The sequence below is a fragment of the Ipomoea nil genome, unplaced genomic scaffold (assembly GCF_001879475.1).
Source record: "Ipomoea nil cultivar Tokyo-kokei standard unplaced genomic scaffold, Asagao_1.1 scaffold1043, whole genome shotgun sequence".
Taxonomy (NCBI): Eukaryota; Viridiplantae; Streptophyta; class Magnoliopsida; order Solanales; family Convolvulaceae; genus Ipomoea; species Ipomoea nil.
Window position 1 is genome coordinate 2,586,298 of NW_017617471.1, and position 24,334 is coordinate 2,610,631.

The window sequence follows — 24,334 nt, forward strand, 5'->3', positions numbered from 1 at the left end:
TAAAGTTTATTTCTTCATTCTTTCTCAGAACCATTTATTTCTGAGACGAAAATCAGATATTAGAAGTTTCAATGAGAATGTTAGTATCCCGATACAAACATGGAAGGTATAGCAACTGTATAGAGGGAAAATAGATATTGTTCTCATAAAAGACCTAAGATGTGTGAGTAAAGGCTAGGGCTGCTAACGAGCCGAGCCGAGCTCGAGCTTTGGGTAGCTCGAGCTCGATTTGTTAGAGGGGAGCTCGAGCTCGAAAATGGGGCTCGAGCTCGAGCTCGTCACAATGTTGAGCAACTCGAGTTGCTCGTTTGTTCGAGCTCGAGCTCGAGCTGCTCGACTTGGATTCGAGTTCGCGAACTTGTGCTCGAATTCAAGCACAATTTGACCTATTTAATACATGCTAAATCAGAATTCATTAAAAAAAAAAAAAAATCAAAGTCCAAAACAAAGCTCTCCACACAAGTTTACAGCTTCAAAGCTAAAGTAGAAGTCTACAACAACATTACAAAATACAAACAGATTAAACAACTTCACATCAATTCAATACAAGTTAAAGAACTTAACATCAACTTCACATCAATTCAATACAACTTAAAGAACTTAACATCAACTTCACACTCGCCATGCTTTTCAATCTTCACTCTTTCCAGCAACAACGCCCCGTCAAAAAAGATTAGGAACAATCATTCTAACATAACCTGCAAATCTTTAGATCTTAAACACACTAAACTAAATATATAAAAGCTGTAAATGATCAATATATAGATTTTAATTGAGATGTTACTCATGAGTTGGATACTAGAAGATAAAGTGTGTAACTTACTTTCATGGGTTGGATACAGGAAGATAAATTTCTTGATACGATTTCTCTTTCTGAAAAAAAAAAAAAAAAAGATAAATTAACATGTAATTAAACAAATATTTTTAAAAGGCAATGCATCATTTAACATAAAAGATATAAATTAAAAATTAACTTACTTTGTTTTTGGTAACTCCGTGTATATGTCGAAGCCAATCACCCCCACAGAGTAAAGCTTGTACTGTTTCCGGCAGCAATGATGCACGATAAGAATCAATTACTCGTGTCCCCGCACTAAACGTTGCTTCTAAAGCCACCGTGCTAACAGGTATAGCTAAGATATCTGCTGCCATTCTTGCCAATATTGGATAGTGCATTCTATTCATCTTCCACCAAATCCAAACAAGAAAAGTCTGCAGCAATCTCACTTTTCTTAAGACGGCCTTTTTCAAGATAGTCTGCTAACTCTGATTTCTTAGGCTCTGAAGTTTCAACTTGAGCACAATAATCATCAAAATCATCCCAATCGTATGTAGAACTTTGACGGCTTACTTGGCTCCCAAAAGTTGTAGAAGAACCTAAATTTTTAGAAATGTCTTTGTTCATTGCTTCAGCAACATACTCTTCATAAAGAGTATTGATGATCTCTTTCATTTTTGAAATGTTTTCCTTAGCTTCAATATCAGAATACAGTCTAGGAAAACAAAACTCAACAGCAAGCATCTTCTTTCTTGGATCAAAAACAGCACCTATAGCCATCAACAGATTACACTCACCCCAATATTTATCAAACTTCATTTTCATTTTCCCAACCAAATCCTTAATGAAGGAATCCTCATCATTTGCATGACTATCCAAGGCTGCTTTGATTTTCTGAACTTCTTGAAGAAATAAATTTGAAGTAGGGTACTCACAACCTGAAACAAATTTGAATTCAGATACTCACAAGTCACAATCTAAAACAAATTTGAAGAAACAAGTTAAAAGAAACAAACCTGAAATAATGTGAGTAGCTGTCCAGAAAGCCTCTAAAATAGAGCAAACCTTGGTAACTTTAACCCAATCATCTTCTAATGGACAACTGTCGAAAAATGGATCACGATCATTTAACATCTTAAAAGCTTCTTTAAACTTGAGTGCACAACTAAGCATCTCAAAAGTCGAATTCCATCTTGTTTTACAATCACGGATCAATTTTCTATCTTTCAACTGTAATTGCTGCACACAATCTGCAAACTGTATACGCCTTGCCTCCGATCGATTCACATATTCGACACTATCCCTAACATCCCTAATGACATGTCGAATCTCTTCTAATCCATCTTGAACACACAAGTTCAAGATGTGTGCACAACATCGAACATGAAATAAACGACCTCCACATACCAAACTTCTTGATCTTTGAAGTGTATCCTTCATGTACCGAATTGCAGAATCATTACTAGTAGCATTATCAACCATAATTGTAAAAACCTTCTTTTCAATTCCCCAATCATTCATGCACCTAAATATAGTAGCATCACATATTTGCAGACCTCCCCTCGGTGGTGGAATATTGATAAAGCTTAAAACTCTCTTCTGTAATTTCCAACTAGAATCAATCCAATGGCCGGTCACAACCATGTACTCAATCTTTTGGTTTTTTGATTTCCAACAATCCGTTGTCAAACTTACTTTGCTAACGGATTCAAGATTGTGCTTCAACTTTTTCTTTTCAAGCTGATAAACCTTCAAACAGTCTGATTTGTTTGTGCTTCTACTAATCTTTCTCCACTCTGGCATTCCTCGTTTCATCATGATGTTAAATCCTACTTCTTCCAAAATGTTAAATGGGTGCTCATGCATCATGATCCAATGAGCCGCAGACTCTCTCATTACTCCCATGTCAAACTTCCCATGATGTAATGGCGGAAGAGAAGATGAAACTCCATCACTAGGCAAAAAATTCAACTTAGTTTGTTGATCAACCACCTGCAAAACCAATACAATTAGTCAATTACAATAAATTTATTTCCATCTAGCTAACATTTAAGCTAATGAGAATTAAATAGTTACCTGTAAGTTTGTCTTTCTCTTAACACATTTCTCTTGATGCCTCTTGTAGCTAGTTGTCGTTCCAGTTTTAGTCAATGCAAAGTGATGATGACAATGATTGCACTTTACCTTCTTTATTCCATCTACATTGATCACTTCAAAATCAACCCACACACTTGAGGTTTTTTTCCTCTTGTTTGTTTGAAAATCTTATTGTTGTTCTACATCTTCATTTTGGGGTGTATCATGATCACCTAAATCTAAGTCAATTCCTTCAGTTTGTCGCACTTCATTACTTTCACCAACCATACTGATTGAAGTAGGTAGATTTTGCGGGATAGATAAATTCTCGGTAGACATTAACTAATGGAAAACAATAATAAAATCAATAACTTGTTTAATTAATTTGAAATTTAGTTAGGATTTTAATTGCAATTAACATCTATTTAAAGATTAATGAAACATAAAAGGAATGTGAGTGAACAAAAGACAATTCAAAATGTACATACAATTAACATCTATTCTAAACATAGGCTCTAAATCATGTTTAAAGTAGTGCATAACTTTAGGAAAATTGGTAAATTCATAAACTACTACATAACTTTAGGAAGGCTTTCATCTGTTTTCTTAATTGCACTCTAATAGGCACAAAATAGAGCAGAAACATATTCTAATAGGCACAAAATAGGCACAAAACAGAAACATACTCTAATAGGCACAAAATAGAGCAGAAACATACTACTATATATACTAGTACTAGCTTCTTTTTGTCAGCTCTCAAGAATGATGATGAGGTGAATCTGACACAAAACCCACTGTCATCTGTTTGCTTTGCATCACTACCAAGGAAGGCTTTAATTTTGATTAATTAGAAAGGTAATCAGTAATCACATTACATAAACACTCCAACAAAACTCACAAACAGATTAGTACATACAAAGATAACCAATGCCTAAAGTCCAAATTCAAAATAAAATGATAACTCAGAAACACAATACATAAACTCCAAATCCAAAATAACCAGTCAACACTCAACACAAACACATTACACTCTAACAGTCTCTTGATGCCTCTTGTAGCTAACTCAGCAACATAGATATCATATTTTTTTTTTTTTTTTAAAAAAAATTAATTACCTTACAGTGGTAGAAGGAGCTGCCGGAGTGCCGGACCGTCGTCGGAGGCGGCGGAGTGGTGCTTGGCTGCTGCGTCACCTGACCGTCGTCGGAGGCTGCGAGAGGGAACCGGAAGCAGCTGTCACGAGAGCCGCGCCTGAGGGTGTCCAGAGAGGCAGAGAGCTGAGAGCTAGCGGCAGCGGTGGACTTGGGTTCAGCTGCAACGTCGCCGGCGGTGGCTGCGAGAGGAAGCCGGCGAGTTTGTCGGCGACTCTAGAGAGAAGCGAGAAGCGAGAGGGCGGACCGGCGGAGAGGCTATACTGCGAGAGAATTGAATAATTTAGGGATTTTTGTTTTAGGGTTTGATATATTAATATATTATATTATATTATATTATATTATTTATTTAATTATGGCTCGGCTCGCGAGCCAACTCGACGAGCCGCGAGCATATAACATATGAGCTCGAGCTCGGCTCGTTTGCCTAACGAGCCGGCTCGTGCTTGAATTGACCGGGCGCGATCCGAGCTTTGACCGAGCGGCTCGCTAACCGCTCGCGAGCCGCTCGGCTCATTTGCAGCCCTAGTAAAGGCCAACAATTAAAGACAGCAGTTTTGCAATCTGAAAGAATACAAATTGACCAAGGTGGCAGTTCATAGTGCCTCTGATTGAATGTCACTGTGGCAGACTGGCAGGTGAATTCAAATGGAAATTTGCGAGAAAAGACGCACAGCCACCAGACATCGAATAAAATACATGTGCCTAGAACACGTGAATAAAACACATGTTAACTCTACATCAGCAGAAACTTTATTTTTTTTTTAAAGTGACGAGGGAAACACGCAACTACTGCCTGAGGGTAAACCAGTCTAAGTTGACCATAGCTAACCAACTCAAACCAAGAAGGCCAATACAGGCCGCTCCTGCTAAGAATTGAATTTGTAACCTTGTGGTTATCAAGTCAAAAGTCAGACCAATTTGGCTGAGGGTTCCCCAGCAGAAACTTTTCTTTGATAGACAGCTGAAGCAAAAAAATAGAGCTAACATTTTATCGTGCCATCTTTCCAGCAACGGGGGGGGGGGGGGGGGGGGTGGTGGTGGTAGGTGCAGATGGTGACTTGATGACAAAAAGCATATTACCATATAGCCAACACTTTCTCAGGAATCACTTGGAAATAGAAATGACCTGTTCATAGTTTTCAAACGGCGTAACAGTCGGATCTGCATTAACTAAAGCTCTCTCACTTAACTTAATCGCCTTATGAAGTTCCATCAAATGGTCATAACTTTGGCTGGCTAAGCAAAACCTATTTACCAAGGAAGAAAATGTGATTAGTTAAAATGGAAAATCGAAAGTGACAAATAGAAACAAGCATTCAAAGAAATAAGCTTAGAGGAATTATCTCAGTACTCTTACCGTATTCATCAATAGGAGCATCATAATCATAGCTGGTAGTCAGGAAAGGGCCTCCCGCCGTACTTCCAAAATTGGTTCCTCCATGATACTATCGAGAGAAAGGAAAACAGAACATGTTAGCAATTTCAGGAATAAGGTCCTCATTCTGTAAAGAACAGTAGCAGAGAAAAATTCATTGTTGTACCAAATTTATCGTTCAGGATTAATTCACAATTTTCTCAAACACAGTGCCTAACATCTTTAGGGAGCTAATTCTATTACAGGTCAGTGAGATAATAAATGGACAAACTTTAATAAATGTCACTGACCATGTAATAATTCACAAAGGAACCTCCTTTTTGGATGAATTGGGCAACTTCAAAGGCCAAATCTTCAACTGGTCGATGGTGAATTGGGCCTCCGAGGAAAGTGACTTCACTTAAGATACCAGAAATGTGAAAACATTAGTACTCAACGGTATATAGAGGAATTACCAGCCACTCCATGCCTCGGTCCATAATGTGGGTTTGTTATTTTGATTGGGGTGAAATAATCGCAATAAAATCCGTTGCAATTATTTATCTGTTCTAAAAAGTCAAAACAAAGAATAGCCTTTTGTCAGAACATTTCAATGGAGTCAATGCACAAACACACATATTTTGACCAAAAGATATTTTTCATAAAACTTCAAATATTTCTGGAAAAGCCATCAGTTAGGCTAAAGAAGAACAAAAAAAGAACAGTTTGTTGCATATAAACTTGCACATAACCCACAGGATTAGCTTTATGAATTTAACTAAATCATTTCTCACACAAAATCAGACTAAAAAAAAAAAAGAAGAAAATAAACCACATTAGTTCAGGCAAAGGTGGAAATGAAGAACTAACAAAAGCACAAAAATATGCAAGAAAACTATGGTAATACATTGCCAGGTGAAGGTTCATGGAGGTTGCAGAACACATAGGTATCAATAACATCCAAGCCTCCATCATTAGTCTTCTGTATAAGGCCCTCCCACATCTGCTGTGTTTTTAGAATCTAACCTATTATAGGTGATAGGGGAAAAGGAAAGCAAAAAAAGGAAAAAAGTTAAGAACTTGAATACCTCAGCCGCCATTTTTCTCCTTTGCTTTGGATTGGGGGGTGGGGGGGGGGGGGGGGTGGGGGGGGGGGGTGGAGAACATAAGATGCAGATTTCCCCTACAATGGAGGGAAAATAAATAATGTGGTACACAAAATTAAAGTTCTGCGAATGGCCAAACACTAAATATGTCTTGTATCTATCAGGTCACTGACACGAGTTGGACAAAAGAACAGACACCAAAACACAAAAAGGTGATTGGGTATTTATTGAAGGAGAAGACTTTTACATATGTTAAAAACCTACCCAAGCCCGCCTCCTAAACCTCAAATCTAGGTTTGGCCACCGCTCCACAACCACCTCACGGAATGATTTACATATTACAAACTGCTCTCAGCTCTATGATAAGAGCCTTCTGTACAGCATCGCGCTCCACATTTTCAACTAAAGTCTAAGGAATTGAGCAAGAATGTCAACAACTTTAGGCAAGCAATAATTCATAGGTTATGAAACAGAAAAATTACATGCTCCAAAGAATTGAGCAAGAATGTCAACAACTTTAGGCACATATTCGGGTGTATCCTTTTTTAAAATTGAGAATCATTTTTAAACAAAAGAGAAAACTATATAATCATTTTTATAAACTAAAGAACACATGAAAATCATTTTTAAAATTAAAGAACACTTGAAAATAATTTTTAAATCTAAAAAGAAGACTTGAAAAGCATTTTAAAACTAAAAAGAATACTTCAAACCACTGAAAATCAAAGATTACTACCATTAAGTTGGTAAGTAGTCACAAGAATGTTCACTCGTAGACTATATTTTCAATAACAGAGAATGGTTGGTATACACTAAACATCAAAGATTACTACCAAAAGCATTAATTCAAATTCATTACTGAAAAATATTTTAAAAATTAAAAATAACACTTCAAAACGGTGAAAATCATTTTTAAAAACTATAAAGAACACTTAAAAACACACAAAAAAACATATTAAAAACTAAAAAAAAAAACCAAAAATGTGGGAAAAACCAAATGGACAGAAAAGAATTTAGGACACAAAATAATCAAGAACAGGCAGGCAATGAAATTCAAACAACAGACAATAGTTGTATACAGTAAACATCGAAGATTACTATCGTTATTACCATGACCTACCACAGAGAAGTCCAAATTCATGAATCAAAAAGCACTCATCCAGAGGAATGATAAAGAAATAAAGAAGAATGAAATGGGAGGCAAAAGGAAAAATATGGGTGAAATGATGAAAAGGATGAGTAGATAACAATAAGGAATGAACTAAATGAAGGGAAAAATGAAGAAAATTAGAGAGAAAATGTGAGTGAGATGAGAAAGAGAATAAGAAGAAAAGGAAGAAGAGAAAGGTGGGATATAATAAGAAAAAAGAGAATAAATATGAGAACAAGAAAGAGAAGAAAAAAAGAGTAGCAGTAGAAAAGGAGAAAAGAGAAGATAAAGGAATATGAAAAATGAAGAACAAGGGTCAAAACGTAGAAAATGATAAAAATTACACTTTAATGAAAAGAATAAAGAGAAGAAAAATAAAAAGGTGGATGAGGATAAGAGAGAGAAAGCAAAAGGATGAGGATAAAAGGAGAAAGGAAGGAAAGAGAAAAAAAAAAAAGACGAGAGAGTGAGAAAATGAGTTTGGACAATAAGAAGGAAAAGAGATGATAAAAATTAAGAAGAGAGAAAGGGAGGGTAAAATAAAAAGAAACAATATGATGTATTAGAACAAAAAGGAAAAGAAAAAGAGAAATGGGTAGAGAGGTGAAAAGAGGAATAATTAAAATTTTGAAGTAAAAGATAATGAAAAGTGAGACGATGAAGAAAAAGAAAAAAAAATGAGAGAAAGAGAAACGAGGGTCAAAATGAAAAGAGAGATAAACACGCACAAATGAGAAGAGAAGTTAGATGAGAGATAAAAGCAAAAAAATAACAGGACGGAATAAGAGATGGAAGGAGAAGGAAGGGGAAGAGAAATAAAAAGACGAAGATGATTTGAGTTAAGAAAATTTGGAGAATGAGAAGGAAAAGTGGTGAAAAAAATCAAAGATCAAATATATATAGAATAATAAGAGGGGAAAAGGAAAAGAAGAAAAAATAGGAAGAAAATACGAAAGAGTTAGGATATACAATAATGTGAACGAAAAAGAGAAAAAAGGAGAAGAAAAAATAGTAGTAGATAAAGAAGAATGAAATGGAAGATAGGTGGAAGGAAGAAAAATAGGGGTGAAATGATGAAGAAGATGAGAAGATTAAGAAAGAGTCAGGATATACAATAATGTGAACGAAAAAGTGAAAAAGGAGAAGAAAAAATAGCAGTAGACAAGAAGAATGAAATGGAAGATAGGTGGAAGGAAGAAAAATAGGGGTGAAATGATGAAGAAGATGAGAAGATTAAGAAAGAGTCAGGATATACAATAATGTGAACGAAAAAGAGAAAAAAGGAGAAGAAAAAATAGTAGTAGACAAGAAGAATGAAATGGAAGATAGGTGGACGAAAGAAAAACAGGGGTGAAATGATGAAAAAGATGAAAAGATTAATAAAGAATGAACTAAAAGAAGATAAAGGAGGATGAGAATAATAATAAAAAGAATTATAAGAGTAATGTAGGGAAAAAAGTATGAGAATTATTTTAAGAAAGGATGGAGAACATGAAGACAAAAGAAGAAAGAGAATGAATACGGGGACAAGATGGAGAAAAATAATACCCCTCTCACACCATGAGAAAGATAAACATGCACAACTAGAAGGGAATTTGGATGAGGACAAGAGGTAGAAAGCTGAAAAATAACAAGACAAATAAGAAATGGAAGGAGAAAGAAAGGAAAGATTAATAAAAAGACGAAGAGACTTTGGAGAATGAGAAGGGAAGAAGAGGATAAAAATTAAAGATAAAAGGGGAAAAGGTGGAAAAATAGAAGGGAAAACAAAAAGAAGAAAAAATATAAGGAAAAAAGAAGAAAAAAGAAGGAAGACATAGAGAATAATGCCTAATAAAAAAGAGAAAGATGAGAAGAAGAAAGTGTAGATAAAGAAAAATGAAATGGGAAGATAGATGGAAGGAAAAAATAGGGATGAAAAGGATGAATAGATAACAATTAAGGAATGAACTAAAAGAAGATAGAGAAAGGTGGCGAGGATAATAATAGAAAGAGAGAATTATAAAAATTATGAGAACATGAGAGGAAGGGAAAAGAAGTATGAGAATTATTTTAGGTAAAGATGGAGAACATGAAAGAAAAAGAAGGGGAAAAAAGAAGAAAATGAGAGGAAGATGAGAAAGAGAAGAAGAAGAAAAGGAAGAAGATAAAGAAGTAAGAAAAGAAAATTAATACAAGGACAAGGAGGAGAAGAAAAAGAGTGCAGCAGTAGGTTAAAAAAACGAGGAGAAAGAGCAATAAGAAAAATAAGAAGAAAAAGACAGAAAAAGAGAAGTTGAAGGAATATGGAAAATGAAGAATGAGTGTCAAAATGGAGAGAAAGATAGGTGAAAAAGAGAAAAAGGAGAAGAAAAAAAAGCAGTAAACAAAGAAGAATGAAATGGAAGATAGGTGGAAGGAAGAAAAATAGGGGTGAAATGATGAAAAAGATGGGAAGATTAATAAAGAATGAACACGGGGACAAGATGGAGAAAAATAATACCTCACACCAGAAAGATAAACATGCACAACTAGAAGGGAATTTGGATGAGGACAAGAGGTAGAAAGCTGAAAAATAACAAGACAAATAAGAGATGGAAGGAGAAGGAAAGGGAAGATTAATAAAAAGACGAAGAGACTTTGGAGAATAGGAAGGAAAGGAGAGGATAAAAATTAAAGATAAAAGGAGAAAAGGTGGAAAAATAGAAGGGGAAAACAAAAAGAAGAAAAAATATAAGGAAAAGAAGAAAAAACAAGGAAGACATAGAGAATAATGCCTAATAAAAAAGAGAAAGATGAGAAGAAGAAAGTGTAGATAAAGAAAAATGAAATGGGAAGATAGGTGGAAGATAAAAATAGGGATTAAAAGGATGAATAGATAACAATTAAGGAATGAACTAAAAGAAGATAAAGAAAGGTGACGGAGATAATAATAGAAAGAGAGAATTACAAAAATTATGAGAACATGAGAGGAAGGGAAAAGAAGTATGAGAATTATTTTAGGAAAGGATGGAGAACATGAAAGAAAAAGAAGGGAAAAAAAGAAGAAAATGAGAGGAAGATGAGAAAGAGAAGAAGAAGAAGAAAAGGAAGAAGATAAAGAAGTAAGAAAGAAAATTAATACAAGGACAAGGAGGAGAAGAAAAAGAGAGCAGCAGTAGGTTAAAAAAAACGAGGAGAAAGAGCAATAAGAAATATAGGAAGAAAAAGACATAAAAAGAGAAGTTGAAGGAATATGGAAAATGAAGAATGAGTGTCAAAATGGAGAGAAAGATAGGTGAAAAAGAGAAAAAGAAGAAGAAAAAATAGTAGTAGACAAAGAAGAATGAAATGGAAGAATGAAATGGAAGATAGGTGGAAGGAAGAAAAATAGGGGTGAAATGATGAAAAAGATGGGAAGATTAATAAAGAATGAACAAAAAGAAGATAAAGGAGGATGAGAATAATAATAAAAAGAATTATTATAAGAGTAATGAAGGGAAAAAAAGTATGAGAATTATTTTAAGAAAGGATGAAGAACATGAAGACAAATGAAGAAAGAGAATGAATACGGGGACAAGATGGAGAAAAATAATACCTCACACTATGAGAAAGATAAACATGCACAACTATAAGGGAATTTAGATTTGGACAAGAGGTAGAAAGCTGAAAAATAACAAGGCAAATAAGAGATGGAAGGAGAGAAGGAAAGGGAGGATTAATAAAAAGACGAAGAGACTTTGGAGAATGGGAAAGAAGGAGAGGATAAAAATTAATATAAAAGGGGAAAAGGTGTAAAAATAGAAGGGGAAAACAAAAAGAAGAAAAAATATAAGGAAAAGAAGAAAAAAGAAGGAAGACATAGAGAATAATGCATAATAAAAAAGAGAAAGATGAGAAGAAGAAAGTGTAGATAAAGAAAAATGGAATGGGAAGATAGGTGGAAGGAAAAAATAGGGATGAAAAGGATGAATAGATAACAATTAAGGAATGACCTAAAAGAAGATAAAGAAAGGTGACGAGGATAATAATAGAAAGAGAGAATTATAAAAATTATGAGAACATGAGAGGAAGGGAAAAGAAGTATGAGAATTATTTTAGGAAAGGATGGAGAAGGATATATATATATATATATATATATATATATATATATATATATATATATATAGACAAAGATAGAAAGAGAGGGAGAAGGTCAACAAAGAAAAAACGAGAAGGGATGGGAATTAGAGTGGGTGAGAGTAAGAAAGGATGGAGAACATGAAGGAAAAAAAAAAAAGGAAAGAAAGAGAGAAACGATTAAGGAAGATGGGAAAGAGAAGAAAATTAAGAACAAAAAAAGGGGGGATAGAATAAAAAGAAAGAACATGATAAATATTAGAACGAAAAGGAGAAGAAAAAGAGAGTTAGAGTAGTAGATTATGAAATGAGGAGAAAGGCGAAATGAGGAATAATGAAAATTTTGAAGTAGAAGACAACGAATAAAACAAACAATGAAGAAAAAAGGAAAAAAGAGAAAGATAAACACGCACAGATGAGAAGGGAAGTATGAGGGATAAAAAGCAGAAAAAAATAACAAGACGGAATAAGAGATGGAATAAGCTGAAAAGGTTCTGAGGGAGAAGGGAAAGGTTTCGAAGCGGCAATAAAGAACACTCTAAACAAAAGTGAAATTAAGACATGGAATAAACAAAAAGCACATGAATACTAAAGCAGATTCTTAAACTAAGGCAATATATGTATACACTCAGGAAAATAGCTCAAAATGGAGGTACCTTCTTATTTAGAGGGCGAGCCTTAAACTTGGGGAATTTTGCCATCATTTCTTATTCCAACTCAGCTGAGCTCTTAAGTTTTACTGGACGGTAACGTTGAGCTGTTTCTAGTTCAGGTTCCTTGGGCCTTGTCAGTGTAAGCTTAGGATTCCTCTGCACTGATTCCAGCCATACCATCCTGAAAAATAGTTTAAATTTTTAAAGAAAATGTACTAGAAAATTAATAGAACTTTTAAGCAAGTTATTTGTATTTATATGTGACATGGAACAATTCAAGCATGGCATTGACATCTCCCTTGTACTAGATTTGAACTTCTTTATCATTTCTGCCATTGAAATAAATGGGGCTGCTGGTTCACGAACACAAATCTGAAATAGAAAATTTTCACCACGTTTTAGATTCAGAAATTAATGTCCATAAATGAAATGTGCAAGACATAAAAATGCATACTAACCTTTCTGTCTTCTGTACGTGTTTTAGCAGTTGAAGTGTACAAGTTGCTGGTAGATTTCCCAGGTCTTGTTTTATGGAGCAAAGTTTGGGGTTTGATGTTAAAGACATCAGAAAAAGTGAGAACAAATTGAGGAGATCATAATAAAAATATGTGAAAAATGATACACTTAATAAGGTAAAAATTTTTAGTCAATAAATGACTCACCTGTTTAGCTTTCCCCTCTTCAAGTTTTTGCCTCTTTATAGCTTGATTTTCTTGAGCAGAATTTGAAATTTCAGATGTAATTTTCATATGTATTCCTGTGAATCAATAATTGATAAGAAACATATTACACAGATTCCAGCACAAAAGATAAAGAGATATAGAACAAAACTAGACAAATATGGAAACTAAAAGAGAGATATCTACCTTCTTGCACTAGCTGGATTAATGCTTTTCACTTTTGATTCAGATTTTGACTTCAATGCAGAGGGGTTTGAGATCATACTTGCTATTGTTTAGCTGTCTGGTGTTTCTTAACAATTAGCATCTGTTCGTTAGGCTTCCCCGTCAGGAGTAACTTCTTCCTATCAACAACATGGCTCAAAAGTTATGGCTTATTATGCAAATTCCAGTGCATTGGTGCCCATATTATAGAATTCAGAATCAGACCAATTGTGAAATCCTATATATACAGGCATTCAAGATTTATTTCAAAGCATAAAAGAACAGAAGAGACAACACAAAGCTGAAATTAATAAAATAACCGTCTCTCCATTAAAAAGCTTTTCAAATAAATCAGTTAGGAAAACAGGAGACTTTAGTAGAGAAAAACTCCATAACAATCTCAATAACAAAGAAAAGGCACACTCTCAAATCTCAATCAGTGAATACCAGATCCATAGAGAGAAGAGACGAAACCACCACCCAGGTTGCAACTGATATTTTCAGTAGCCGTTGGTCAACATAGCCACTACAAAGTAAACAGGAGACTTAAGTAGAGAAAAATTCCATAACATATTATATACAAGCGCACAGAGTGAAGGGAAAAAAAGATCAAAATTAAACATAAGAAAGAAAAGGCACACTCTCAAATCTAAAGCAGTAAATACCAGATCCATAGTGAGAAGAGACGAAGCCACCACCAAGGTTGCAATTGATATTTTCAGTAGCCGTTGGTCAACATAGCCGCTACAAAGAAAACAAGAGACTTTAGCAGAGAAAAACTCCATAACATATTATATACAAGCACACAGAGTGAAGGGAAAAAAAATCAAAATTAAACATAAGAAAGAAAAGGAACAATATCAAATCTAAATCAGCTGACTGCTTGTCACCAAATCCCTGAGAAATTAGCGAAATGTAATCAGAATCATAACCCCGAAAACAACAGTAGAATACAATGCAGATGGAGCAAAACAAGCCAAATTGGCTTCCCCGTCAGGAGTCTCTTCTTCCTATCAACAATCCTTATACATGGCTAAAAAGTTAAGGCTTATTATGCAAATTCCACCCATATTACAGATTTAAGAATCAGACCAATATTGAAATCCTATATATACAGGCATTCAAGATTTATATCAAAGCATAAAAGAACAGAGACAAATTCACAAAGGCAAACACAAAGCTGAAATTAATAAATTAACCATCTCTCCAATAAAAAGCATTTTAAAAAAATCAGTTAGTAATAGTGGCTTCACATACTGTGACAGGCTGGTTATACCATTTGTGTGAAAAGAATGAATTCCCTGAAAATGCCATGGAAACATCCCTTCCAATTATCGATGGAGAATACTCCACTGCAAGCAAGAATAACACCTCACACCATGAGAAAGATAAACACGTACAAATGAGAAGGGAGTGTAGATGAGGAAAAGGGGTAGAAAGCATAAAAATAACAACACGAATAAGAGATTGAAAGATAAGGAAGGATGAGATTATTAATACCTATTGCAGAACACTGTTGAATTATATGAATGGAATATCTTGGCATTGATTTTCAGTAGACGTCAACGTAGCTGCTAAAAAGAAAATAGGAGACTTTAGCAGGGAAAAACTCTATAACATATTATATACAAGCACGCAGAGGGAGGGAGAAAAAGACCAAAATAAAACATAAGAAAGAAAACGCACGCTGTCAATCCGTGAATACCAGCCAGAGTTTTCTTCCCATCGACGGCAACATCCATTATCGGGATAAGCTGAAATGGATCCGAGGGAGAAGGGAAAGGTTTCCAAGCTGCAATAAAGAACACTTTCAACAAAAGGGAAATTAACACATGGAGTAAACAAAGAGGCACATGAATAATAAAGCAGTCTCCTAAACTAAGGCAAGATGTATAAACTCAGGAAAATAATGCGGTCACTTAAAGTGGAGGCACCTTCTAATTTAAACGGCGAGCCTTGAACTTGGGAATTTTTGCCATCATTTCTTCTTCCAACTCACAGCTGAGCTCTTAAGTTTTACTGGACAGTAACGTTGAGCTGTTTCAAGTTCAGGTTCCTTAGGCCTTGTCAGTGCAATCTTAGGCTTCCTCTGCACTGATCTAGCCATACCATCCTGAAAAATAGTTCAAATTTTTAAAGAAAACATACTAGAAAAATAATAAAACTTTTAAGCAAGTTACATGTGACCTGGAACAATTCATGCATGGCATTGACATCTCCCTTGTACTAGATTCGAACTTCTTCATCATTTCTGCCATTGAAATAAATGGGGCTGCTGGTTCACGAACATAAATATGAAATAGAGATTTTCACCATGTATTAAATTCAGAAAATTAATGTCCATAAATGAAATGCAAGACTTAAAAGTGCATATTAACCTTTCTGTCTTCTGTACGTGTTTTAGCAGTTGAAGTGTACAAGTCGCTGGTAGATTTCCCAGGTCTTGTTTTATGGAGCAAAGTTTGGGGTTCGATGCTAAGGATCTAAGCAAAAGTTAGAACAAATTGAGGAGATCAGATTAAAAATATGTGGAAAATAGAACACCTAACAAGGTAAAAAATTTTAGTCAATAAATGACCCACCTGTCTACCTTTCCCCTCTTCAAGTTTTTGCCTCTTTATAGCTTGATTTTCTTGAGCAAAATTTGGAGTTTCAGATGTAATTTTAATATTTGCGTTCCTGTGAATCAATAATTGATATGAAACATATTACACAGATTTCAACTCACCAAAATAAAGAGGTATAGAACAAAACAATGCAACTATGGGAAGTAAAAGAAAGATATCTACCTTCTTGGGGTTTGATGCTAAGAATCCAAGCAAAAGTGAGAACAAATTGAGGAGATCAGATTAAAAATATGTGAGAAATGATACACTTAATAAGGTAAAAAATTTTAGTCAATAAATGACCCACCTGTCTAGCTTTCCCCTCTTCAAGTTTTTGCCTCTTTATAGCTTGATTTTCTTGAGCAAAATTTGGAGCTTCAGATGTAATTTTAATATTTGCATTCCTGTGAATCAATAATTGATAAGAAACATATTACACAGATTCCAGCTCACGAAAATAAAGAGATATAGAACAAAACAAGACAAATATGGGAAGTAAAAGAAAGATATCTACCTTCATGCACTAGCTGGATTAAATGCTTATCACTTGTGATTGGGTTGCTGACTTCAATGCATAGGGGTTCCTGATCATACTTGCTACTTTCTTTAGCTGTCTGGTGCTTCTTAGCATCGGTTTGTTGGGCTGTTAACTGAGAAGTTATTTTTGGTGGCTGAGGGGTGCATGCTCCCGTTAAATAATCTCAGAAGTCAGTGAAACTAAGTTGGCTTTGTCAATGAAACTTAATTGAGGCAAACCAAATAGTATAAACGAAGTTGATATTCACAGAGTGGAGCAAACCTTGAAGTGAGGACAGCTTCTTACAGGATCCTTGAGAACTGATATTACAGCAGAAATAGAACCGTGAGCAGCCGACTGCTTGTCACCAGATCCCTGAGAAGTTAGCAAAATGTAATAAGAATCATAACCCCCAAAACAATAGTAGAATACTATGCAGATGGAGCAAAACATACCAAATTGGCTTCCCCGTCGTGAGTCAGTTCTTGAGAGAGAGTGAGAAGGTCAACAAAGAAAAAACGAGAAGGGATGGGAATTAGAGTGGGTTTGTGAGAAAGGATGGAGAACATGCAGGAAAAAGAAGGAAAGAAAGAGAGAAACGAATAAGGAAGATGGGAAAGAGAAGAAGAAAATTAAGATGAGAGAAAGGGGGGATAGAATAAAAAGAAAGAAATTGATAAATGTTATATTAGAACGAAAAGGAAAAGAAAAATAGAGTTAGAGTAGTAGATTATGAAATGAGGAGAAAGGCGAAAAGAGGAAGAAGGAAAATTTTGAAATCTTCTTAAAGATAATGTTATTAGTCAGCTGGCAATTAGCATACTTGCGCTTTTGCTCAATCTTCTTAAAATCAACCTTATTATCATTCTTCATCGGCAACAAGTAAATATCAGAAATGGCCGCATCAGAAAAAGAACCTCAAAAAAACAAAAGATCATAGACCAACTAACCTTTTCATCATTAAAGTCAAAAATATCAGCAGCTGCATAAAATGAGATCTAGAATACCCTAGAGGGGGGGGGGGGGGGGGGGGGGGGGGGGGGGGGGGGGCATCTTCTGTAAACTTCTTCATCTTGACATTAAGTTCAGCTGTAGCCTCTTCTCCTTCAGCAATGATCCTATCTATATCATCATCTGTGATTGTGCTATCCTTGGAACTGAAAACCATCTCAGCACCAAATCTCACCATCTGCAGTAGCTCATCCTTACAGCTGCACTGAGTCAAGCCAAGGATCCAAATTAGTTATTACGGATTACAGCTATATATCAAAAATAGCAAAACCAAGAGAGAAACCTTACCTTTTGCTCTGCCAGCCTTCCTTGCTGGATAACCAAAGCATCAAGTGCAAGATTCTTATAAGCTCTTCAATCACCTTTTCCTCAATAGTATACTGCTCATAGAATTATAATTTATGTCCATGCTGAGTTAAAATATTAAAGATAAGACTGAACAAACCTCAGAAAAATCATATCAAGAATGTAAATGTTAAAAAAAATAACTCTGAAAATCATTTTAAAAATGACAAAGGAAAAAGAACCCAAAAATGTGGGGAAAAACAGATGGGCAGAAAAGAATTTAGGACACAAAATAATCAAGAACAGGCAGGAAATTCAGATAACAGACCCACCCACCCTGAAAACCACAAAGTTACAGCATATAGAGATGGATGTTAATTTCACAAAGGAAATGAACAGAAAACAAGCAGGAACAAGATGCTTAGATGGGTATGATACAATCTGTCTCTTAATTCTGTTACCTTTGCTGCCAACTTTTGGAGCTTTAGGCTGTCAGCTTCATCTCCATCCTTGTCATCATCTGCCATTTCTCTATCAGACTCATCGTCATCGTCATCACTTCGAAATCCATCCATCTCAGCCTCATCTTCAGCTTCCTCTCCCTTTGCAGCTTCTGAAGATATAGAAGGTAGAAAATGATATCAAACATTAAGAGAATAATCAGAATATACCATCTAAAGTGCAAATGAAACAAATAGAAAAACCAGTATGGGAAAAACATAGAATAAAAAAAATAAAATAAAATGGTTACTTACCAGCAAGTTGCTCCTTGCTTGCATACAAGGAGGTCAAGAATGGCCTTAAAAAAATGCCCTCAAAGGCAGCTGCATGCATTTGATCAGCAGGAAGACTCAGCAATGACGTCAAGCCCAAGCAGCAAACCTTCTTCTCATGCTCCCTGCAATACCAACATGGCAAGAATTAGAAACCACCACTTCTCTTAGCTTTGTTTTTCTTATGCCTTTTACATCTCTCCACAAGAACTACAAGACCAACATATTGCTACCTTTTAGAATTAGCCCGAGCTCCACTTTTTTTAGTTTGTTGTAGCATATGGAACCAAAGATTGAAGATCTCTGTAGCAACACCAAGCTTTTGCAGTATGCTCAGCGTAAATGAAGGGTTATAGTAAAGAGCATCAACAATCTGTCAATAAGAAACAAATTTAGAAGTAATTTCACAGGAAAAGAAGCCCACAAACACAGAGTACTTTTTTTTTATTTGAATGATAGAGAGAAACTATGTAACTACAAGTGTTCTAGAAGCACTGCTCACACTTTTGGCAGCATGTTTGATCACTCCTTTCAAAGCGGTCAAAATAGCCTCACCAATTCCAATATCTGAAGCCTGCTGCGCATATCACCACAATATTAGATTTTGAAAGTTAAAACCAAAGAAAAGAAACAAAAAAAGAAACATAAGATGAAGTACGTCACCTGCAAAGCAGATAAAAGATCACCAACCAAAGGATCAATCCTAGTTGTGAGTGCACTTAGTTTACCAAGGGCAAGAGCACTAGATCGAACAGTCCTGCAAACAACTTGCATAGCATGAGATAGGATTATACATCGTAGTACCGAACCAAACATAATAAACAAGTCTCAAGATGAACCGAAAAACCATAAGTATTAGAATCTAACCTTAACCTTGTATTACTCTGCAAACACTTAACAAATGTTCACACTCGTATGACTATATTTTCAAATGCAAACCAAAAAAGAAGAATGCACGAAAATTGGAGACAAAAATCCTACATCCCAAAAGTAAAAGAACATCAACATTCTACTACTTGTTAACAGCCCTAAAATATTATATGCTATGCAATGACGTATGTATGCAGGACCACACATTTAAGACTTGCTCCCTAACTGTTAAGTAGCCACAGGAATGTTCACACTTGTAGACTATATTTTCAATAACAGACAATGGTTGTATACAGTAAACATCTAAGATTACTACCATTATTACCATGATCACCACAAAGAAGTTCAGATTCATTAAACCAACAGCATTATTGACAGAAGGTGATTTACCTGTCAACCTCCCACATAGCCTTCACTTCAACCTGATCAGTTATATAAAGAATATTATATTCAAATATAATGTCAACTGGATTGAAGAAAACACTGCATAGAAATTAAAATAATAAAATATGATTAAATATTACCTTGCCGGGATGTTGATGGGATTGCGGGATATTGATGACCTTGCCGTCGACGGAGATGGCATTGTCGCCGACGGGATTGACGTCGGCGTCGAAGATGCCAAGCGTGGAGTCATATTTGAGAAGGTGTGAGGCCTGCTTGACACCTCCGGTGTCATTGATGGCAATGACATCAAGGGCAGAATCCATCCTGAAAAATAGTTCAAATTTTTAAAGAAAACGTACTAGAAAAACAATAAAACTTTTAAGCAAGTTATTTGTATTTACATGTGACATGGAACAATTCATGTGTGGAATTGACATCTGACTTGTACTAGATTCAAACTTCCTCATCATTTCTGCCATTGAAATAAATGGGGCTGCTCGTTCTCGAACATAAATCTGAAATAGAGATTTTCAACATGTATTAGATTCAGAAATTAATGTCCACAAATGAAATGCAAGACATAAAAATGCATACTAACCTTTCTGCTTATCCTCTGATCATAGCTTCATCTCCATCCTCATCATCATCTGCCATTTCTCTATCAGACTCATCGTCATCATCATCACTTTGAAATCCATCCATCTCAACCTCATCTTTAGCTTCCTTGCCTTTGCAGCTTCTGGACCTGGTTCATCGACAAGAAACTGTTAGTTCCCAGTCCCAAAAATGCATATCAGATTTCGAACCACATGTCTGAATAATCTGAAAGAACCCTTGAAAATGCTGTTACTTGCTGGGGCTGCAAATCTTACTTTACATTTCTTGTAGAGGGCATCATAGAAATCGCGCTCTGCTTCCGACTGTTCACACTCAATGACTTGGATGTAAGTTGGTGGCAGGATAAGAATTGGCCTAATTCAAGGCTTTGCCTCTCAAGTAAACTTTGAGTTTTCAAGAAAACGAGACAATGAACTACCTCCCTTCCTTGTCCTTCGTTTCCTTTGTTCTCCTAAGCATTAATGGCCTAAGAATTGCCTTGATCAGTTTCAATGCTCTCTGATCACCATTCTCATAAGGTCTCTGTATTAACTTATTCCACCTAAAAGATAGCAAACATTTAAATAATCTAGTTCAGTTAAACTTATTAGCATGTATATATACAGTTATAGTAATATATAAGACATACCATGCCCAATTGCACCATGGCTCAACATGCAAGAAACACAGAAGGCTGTAAAGATCTGGCAAATTATTCTGCAGCAATTAGTGAGGACATCATTAACATAAACCAGATTTCGAGAACAGTCTAAAAAGTATCACATTCTCAAATGAGACGGTCCTATGAAAGCCTCATCTTTTTAGGAAATATGATAAATGGGGACTTTGATGAGGAAACATACCTGAAGTGGAGTACCAGTGAGACACCACCTGCAATGTGCAGACAATGTGAATGCAGCCCTAGCACTCATAGTTCTCCAGGATTTTATGGTGTCTGCTTCATCCACTACAATTCGATTCCAATCAACTTCATGGAATATGCTAAGATCTGCAAGGCCCAAAGCGGATTGCTTTCTTAATTCAGCAGATCCACTTGTAAGACCCTACAGATAATAAAGGAAATTCACATAACCATGCAATCAAAGCTCAACAATGTTGCATTCTTAATACTTGTGGCCAATGCTTGTAATAATGTGAAACAGATTCCAAAAACGACAACAGCAATAATAAAAACAATCTTTATGTATGATTAATAGATTATACTTAGTTTCTTACATATAATAATTCTTGGAAGGATTTCTCTGCGATAATTATTAAATATTAGAAAATTTGGTATACAAATGAAGAGATTCTTTCAATGTAAACATTAAGTTCACAAACAAAAGATAAGCAGGAATACCTGGAGGAAAATAGGAAGCACAGGTTGAAGAGCTTTCCAGAGGCAAAAACCAGGTATTAGAACTGGTCCTCCCGGCATGTTTCTATACATCACGAACCAACTTTATATATGAAGGAAGAACTTCTTCAGGAACTGAACTTATCACACTAGACAATGCTTCCCAAGCAACCTGTAAAAGAGCATGGTAAGATAAACTAGTACATTGAAGTGCATTGTATAAATGTCATACAATGAATCAAAATAACCTTCACGGTAGCTGAATCTGAATCACTTAGTAAAATAATCAGGATGGATATCACATTTGGAGCCTCAACAACAAGATATAGATCACTGGTTTTGAATAAATATCCAATAAAGTATGCAGAACTTTGTCTGACTGAATCCTGAAAAGAATAAAACTCAAATAGTGTTAGCTAAAAATGCAAAACAAAGAAAAGAAAGTCACATTATCATTATTCAAAACAATAAATCATGCCTGAATATCTCCAACTCCTTTGAGAAGCCCCGACAGCGAAGACTTGATACCTTCCTCTTCAATTACAGTGACAACAGTTTCTGCTGCTTTCTTGGCGAGACTTTGAACCTCCGATATTTTCAAGGTGAAAGCATGACACATGCAAATTATGCAATGAAAAAAAAACACAAATCAACTTAAGCAATGACTCAAATTTAAATGATGTGAAAGACGAAACCAAGTAAATGGCATTATGGCATAAAAATTAGGCTCCTACCATATCAGTATAGCCCATTGCAGTGAGTAAAGCAGGAAGGATGGTACCAATGGGGGCATCAAGACCAGGTCCAGCAACCTCTGCTAAAGCTCCCAAAGCATGAGCATTGAAGGCACTGGATATAAAGCACTCTCACATGAAAGCACTCTCTATCTAAAGTTCAGAAGCAAACTGAATCATGAATAGGGGGAGGAAATGACCCAGCAATCACAATGTCTTCTTCAATCCTATGACATGAACACTCAATCCATCTTCTTTACGCGTAAAATCGAAAGAAATTCTAGAGATTCAAAGTCTCAAACAGAAGCAGGCATAATCCTAAATGTTCAGAAAGATCAAAGGGGAGCAAATGAAAAAGGTGCATACTTTGGAATATGGATGAAGGTTGGCCATCATGGATCATCAATCTTTACTCTAACTTCTCCAATTCATTCAACCTCTCTATGATAGCCTGCAGTTCCAGAAGAAATCAAACATCCATTTTTTTCTGCAAAATCTATGCAAAGTACATTTCACCAGAACAAGGATAAGGCGCGAGAAAAATCCTTCTTCTTGCGATTACTCTCACCTTCTTACTTGTTTCTTGGAGCTCCCCAGCGAGAACGAATTCATCTAAGATTAGATATACCTTCATAGGAAAACAATGCAGCATACACAAGGTAAATACACTAGAAGTAAAATAAAATACAGAGATTCACAATGAGAAAGACTGACAAATCATACCTTGTGAAAGTTAAAAACCAAATCTAACTCGCAGACATTACTAAAGAAGTGATCCAGTATCTCCACAAACAAGTGGATGCACTCCAAATAAGCCAACTCGTTGTCCGTCATATCAACACAGAGCGAGAAAAATAACCCAGCTGCCTGTAGATTATCTTGTGTGCTTGGAACTGACAAGTAAAACATCAACTACACGCCATTACAATCCCGCAGGACCAAAGAATTCACTCTCATAGTCTGTAAAAGTGTCTTCAAAACGACACCCTCGGGGATTAACAGTATATTTTATCTCATCTCCTTCTTGGATTAGTTAGTAGAACTGTGGAAGAGAACTAGCAGGTGAGAAACAATTAACTATTTCCCCCTTCACATTCCGCTCTTAACCACAATCAACAGAGTCAGTATTCAATCAGAGCATCTTTGGCAGTACAGTTTAAGGAATCAATGGCCTCTTAACTTTGAAAGGAATAGAAAACACAGCACAGATCTTATCATTGCATGAAAAGTTTCACATGAGGCAATAGAACGATTTGTGAAAAAAAAAAAAAGTTCTAACACTCTCAGCTCCACAAAGTTGGTGAATTTGGGGTCTCTATTCACGACCAACCGCTGAACCTCCAGAACCAGATCGAATGTTAAAAGTCAGCGTTAATGACACAAATGTATCAAGATATCATAGCAAGAACATGTTTTCGACTTTGTGCTTCTCGGATTCCACGAGGGGGGTGTAATACTTGGCCAAACGAGTCTATGCTTGCCAGTTTTTAAGCAGAATGAATCAAATCTGCCCATTTCAAGCCCAAACCAAACCATCAACCAATTCGCCAGAAAAATGAATCAAGAGAACACCCAAATGGCACTGCTTGAAATTACCATTTTGATAGAACCACTGGATCCAAGAGAAAAGACTGGGTTGATTCAGTCTGGCATTTAGCGAAAAAGAGAAGCTTTTCTGTTTTGCCCGCCGTCTGGAACAGTATATTATTTTGAAGTATTTCCTTTCTTCTTTAAAAAAAAAAAAAAAAAAAAAAAAAAAAAAAAAAACAACCACGAACCACCTAGTATTTTTATTTTTAATGAGAGAAACTATGTTACTAGACGTGTTCTAGAAGCAGAGCTCACACTTTTGCCAGCATGTTTAATCACTCCTTTCAAAGCAGTCAAAATAGCATCATGAATTCCAACATCTGAATACTGCTGCCCATATCACCACAATATTAGATTATGAAGGTTAAAACCAAA

General features: G+C 35.6%; 2 protein-coding genes across 7 annotated transcripts; both read right to left on the reverse strand.

Moving 5' to 3' along the window:
- Positions 1–451: 451 nt before the first annotated feature.
- LOC109181424 (zinc finger BED domain-containing protein RICESLEEPER 2-like) lies at positions 452–16,979 on the reverse strand. Of its 5 annotated transcripts, XM_019331186.1 has the most exons (27): positions 16,811–16,979; positions 16,638–16,730; positions 16,353–16,555; positions 16,146–16,242; positions 16,022–16,038; positions 15,815–15,911; positions 15,611–15,715; positions 15,413–15,504; positions 15,167–15,345; positions 14,919–15,039; positions 14,733–14,803; positions 14,509–14,584; positions 13,898–13,976; positions 13,680–13,758; positions 13,215–13,372; positions 13,011–13,105; positions 12,807–12,870; positions 12,352–12,720; positions 5,674–5,926; positions 5,366–5,453; positions 5,135–5,255; positions 3,970–4,268; positions 2,855–3,196; positions 1,795–2,770; positions 979–1,716; positions 824–873; positions 452–698 (listed from the first exon to the last, which is right to left on the reverse strand). In XM_019331186.1, exons 24-25 carry the CDS (start codon positions 2,681–2,683, stop codon positions 1,178–1,180), a joined length of 1,428 nt encoding a protein of 475 aa, XP_019186731.1. In that variant the 5' UTR covers positions 2,684–2,770; positions 2,855–3,196; positions 3,970–4,268; positions 5,135–5,255; positions 5,366–5,453; positions 5,674–5,926; positions 12,352–12,720; positions 12,807–12,870; positions 13,011–13,105; positions 13,215–13,372; positions 13,680–13,758; positions 13,898–13,976; positions 14,509–14,584; positions 14,733–14,803; positions 14,919–15,039; positions 15,167–15,345; positions 15,413–15,504; positions 15,611–15,715; positions 15,815–15,911; positions 16,022–16,038; positions 16,146–16,242; positions 16,353–16,555; positions 16,638–16,730; positions 16,811–16,979; the 3' UTR covers positions 452–698; positions 824–873; positions 979–1,177. The 5 variants fall into 5 exon arrangements, with proteins under 5 accessions (XP_019186731.1, XP_019186732.1, XP_019186730.1 ...); XM_019331187.1 differs by having other exon boundaries at positions 15,420–15,483; positions 16,353–16,730; XM_019331185.1 differs by having other exon boundaries at positions 15,420–15,504; positions 16,353–16,730.
- A 3,698-nt stretch (positions 16,980–20,677) lies between these two features.
- Positions 20,678–22,817, reverse strand: LOC109181428 (putative SWI/SNF-related matrix-associated actin-dependent regulator of chromatin subfamily A member 3-like 3). Of its 2 annotated transcripts, XR_002054193.1 has the most exons (6): positions 22,736–22,817; positions 22,370–22,449; positions 22,114–22,221; positions 21,884–22,021; positions 21,639–21,807; positions 21,416–21,540 (listed from the first exon to the last, which is right to left on the reverse strand). XR_002054193.1 is itself a non-coding variant. In XM_019331194.1 (5 exons), the coding sequence occupies exons 2-5, from the start codon at positions 21,726–21,728 to the stop codon at positions 20,714–20,716; spliced, it is 486 nt and encodes a 161-aa protein (XP_019186739.1). In that variant the 5' UTR covers positions 21,729–21,807; positions 21,884–22,020; the 3' UTR covers positions 20,678–20,713. The 2 variants fall into 2 exon arrangements, 1 of the variants encoding a protein (XP_019186739.1); XM_019331194.1 differs by lacking the exons at positions 21,416–21,540; positions 22,114–22,221; positions 22,370–22,449; positions 22,736–22,817 and adding exons at positions 20,678–20,840; positions 20,928–20,995; positions 21,142–21,342 and having other exon boundaries at positions 21,884–22,020.
- Between the last annotated feature and the right edge of the window lie 1,517 nt (positions 22,818–24,334).

Bases quoted from the DNA above. Each gene is read 5' to 3' on its own strand.
- LOC109181428 (XM_019331194.1), bottom strand. From the start codon at position 21,728: ATGTATAGAAACATGCCGGGAGGACCAGTTCTAATACCTGGTTTTTGC. The intron at 21,343-21,638 runs GTATTCCTGCTT...TATTATCTGTAG, and splicing joins TGCTTCCTATTTTCCTCCAG to GGTCTTACAAGTGGATCTGC. The intron at 20,841-20,927 runs GTATGTCTTATA...GCTATCTTTTAG, and splicing joins CCATGGTGCAATTGGGCATG to GTGGAATAAGTTAATACAGA.
- LOC109181424 (XM_019331186.1), bottom strand. From the start codon at position 2,683: ATGGGAGTAATGAGAGAGTCTGCGGCTCATTGGATCATGATGCATGAG. The intron at 1,717-1,794 runs GTTTGTTTCTTT...AATTTGTTTCAG, and splicing joins AGCTACTCACATTATTTCAG to GTTGTGAGTACCCTACTTCA.